Source organism: Vanellus vanellus, assembly GCF_965231255.1.
Source record: "Vanellus vanellus genome assembly, contig: HAP1_SCAFFOLD_343, whole genome shotgun sequence".
NCBI classification, from domain to species: Eukaryota; Metazoa; Chordata; class Aves; order Charadriiformes; family Charadriidae; genus Vanellus; species Vanellus vanellus.
In genome coordinates this window covers 132266-134635 of record NW_028127916.1, presented here as the reverse complement: position 1 = coordinate 134635, position 2370 = coordinate 132266, and the positions used below count along the sequence as shown (strand labels likewise).

Genomic DNA, 2370 nt, shown 5'->3' with positions numbered 1-2370 from the left:
GTCTTCGGTTTCCAGCTCTGGGGGCTACAGACAGCACCAGCATCCGCTTTCCAGTCTCACCAGGGTCTGTGGCACCTGCTCTTTAGCCCCTGCACACACGCAGAGGCTGCAGGGCAGAGCTGGGCACACGGGGGCTGCCATGGGGTCTGTGAGCACTGGCAGGGAAGAGACGTGGGGGCAGGGAAAGAGCTGCTGGCAGGGAGAGCTCCAGGCAGTGGAGACGGGCAGGGAAGGAGGGAGACTGCTCCTGGAAGCCCTGCTGCAGGGGAGATAGGGGCACCTCCAGCCACCCCTGCAGTGCAGATGCCTTCCCTGAGCCATCCAGCACAGCCCTCAGCCCTCACGGCCATGGGCTCTGGGGTGGGAGTCGACTCTGTGCTCGGCAGAGCAGCAGGAGAGGCGAAGGGCATCCCTCCTGCCACGTGCCCCATTGCTGCTGCCCAGCGGTGGGGCTGAGGGCACCTGCCCTGCATGATCAGTGTCTGGGCGGTGGCGTGCCCAGCAGGGTGAGGGTAATGCTGACCTGAGTGCCCGGCTGCCTCTCCCCATGCCTCTCCCAGTCAGACCCTCATGGCATTTCTCCGGGTTTCTCCACGTGTCTCCTTTAAAGTTGCCTTTTTATTGCTGTCAGCCTCCCTGGGATGGGAATTTCAGCTGCAGAGTCCCACACTGATCTTCTTCCACTCCTGCCGGTGTGTCCATGGGAACCAGTGTCCCAGCTTTCCTCTGACCTGTGGGGCCGTGGGCAATGCAAAGAGAGCCTACGGGAAATGGCTTTCATTTTTTTTACAGAAGTCTGCATTGACTTACTCTGTTTCCCTCCTTGGACAGGTGCCCCTGCCCAGAGGCAGCAAATGTCCAACAGCAGCTCCAGCACCCACTTCCTCCTCATGGAGTTTGCAGACACACGGGAGCTGCAGCTCTTGCACTTTGGGCTCTTCCTGGGCATCTACCTGGCTGCCCTCCTGGGAAACGGCCTCATCGTCACCGCCATCGCCTGCAACCACCGCCTCCACACCCCCATGTACTTCTTCCTCCTCAACCTCTCCCTCATAGACATGGGCTCCATCTCCACCACTCTCCCCAAAGCCATGGCCAATTCCCTCTGGAACACCAGGACCATCTCCTACTGGGGATGTGTTGTCCAGCTCTTTTTCTTTGTCTTCTTGATTGTAGGGGAGTATTGCCTTCTCACCGTCATGGCCTATGACCGCTACATTGCCATCTGCCAACCCCTGCACTACGGGACCCTCCTGGGCAGCAGAGCTTGTGTCCGCATGGCAGCAGCTGCCTGGGGCAGTGGGTTCCTCAATTCTCTCCTGCACACGGCCAATACATTTTCACTGCCCCTCTGCCAGGGCAATGCCCTGCACCAGTTCTTCTGTGAAATCCCCCACATCCTCAAGCTCTCCTGCTCACACTCCTACCTCAGGGAAGTTGGGCTTCTTCTAGTTAGTATCTGTTTAGCATTGGGATGTTTTGTTTTCATTGTGGTGTCCTATGTGCAGATCCTGAGGGCGGTGCTGAGGATCCCCTCTGAGCAGGGACGGCACAAAGCCTTTTCCACGTGTGTCCCTCACCTGGCTGTGGTCTCCCTCTTTATCAGCACTGGAGTGTTTGCCCACCTGAAGCCCCCCTCCATCTCCTCCCCATCTCTGGACCCAGTGGTGGCAGTGTTGTACTCGGTGGTGCCTCCAGCAGTGAACCCCCTCATCTACAGCATGAGGAACCAGGAGCTCAAGGATGCCCTGCGGAAACAGGCCCAATGGACGCTGTTTCACCGACAATAACCTGCCACCCCTTCTCTGCACATTGCCCAGGGCTTATCTTAGGCTGTGATTATGCTTTTTTCTCTTGTGATAATCCTACTTATAGATAATTTTCTGAGTTTACGCTGCTTGTCTTGAGGCTTGATCCTACTGTGTCTGACCCTTGCACAACACTGTGTCAGGTGTGGCCTGACAGATAACAGCTCTTCAATAAAAGGGCAGCTCCCAAGTGCAGTGCCTGAAAGATGGGCTGTTCATCCAAAGTTCCTTCCAAGAACACGTTCAAGGAATCAATATTTTAATGAGTCTCTTCTTGTGGTTTCAATGTTTCTGGAGCTAAGCTGATGGTACTATTGGTTTCCACTGCACCAAATATTCTGGATTTAAAAGCGCTCTTCTTGGTGCCCAATGGCAGGGGAGACGATCCATGAGCTCCCATTATCTCCTCAGTCTTCTTCATGTATGACAGGACTGATGGCATATACTGGACGTTCTGGAAATGTATGTCTTAGGCGGGAAGAGAGGCGGGATTAGGGACTCAACACTTGCCCTTGGGATGGAACGGATGGAGACTCTGAAGGTGAAACACCCTCAAAGTTGA

At 55.5% G+C, this 2370-nt stretch overlaps 1 protein-coding gene across 1 annotated transcript; it reads left to right on the top strand.

The window, feature by feature from the left end:
* Positions 1–854: 854 nt before the first annotated feature.
* LOC309684846 (olfactory receptor 14J1-like) lies at positions 855–1790 on the top strand (the record flags this gene model as incomplete). Its single annotated transcript, XM_082500693.1, has 1 exon — positions 855–1790. The coding sequence occupies one exon, from the start codon at positions 855–857 to the stop codon at positions 1788–1790; it is 936 nt and encodes a 311-aa protein (XP_082356819.1).
* Positions 1791–2370: the final 580 nt, after the last annotated feature.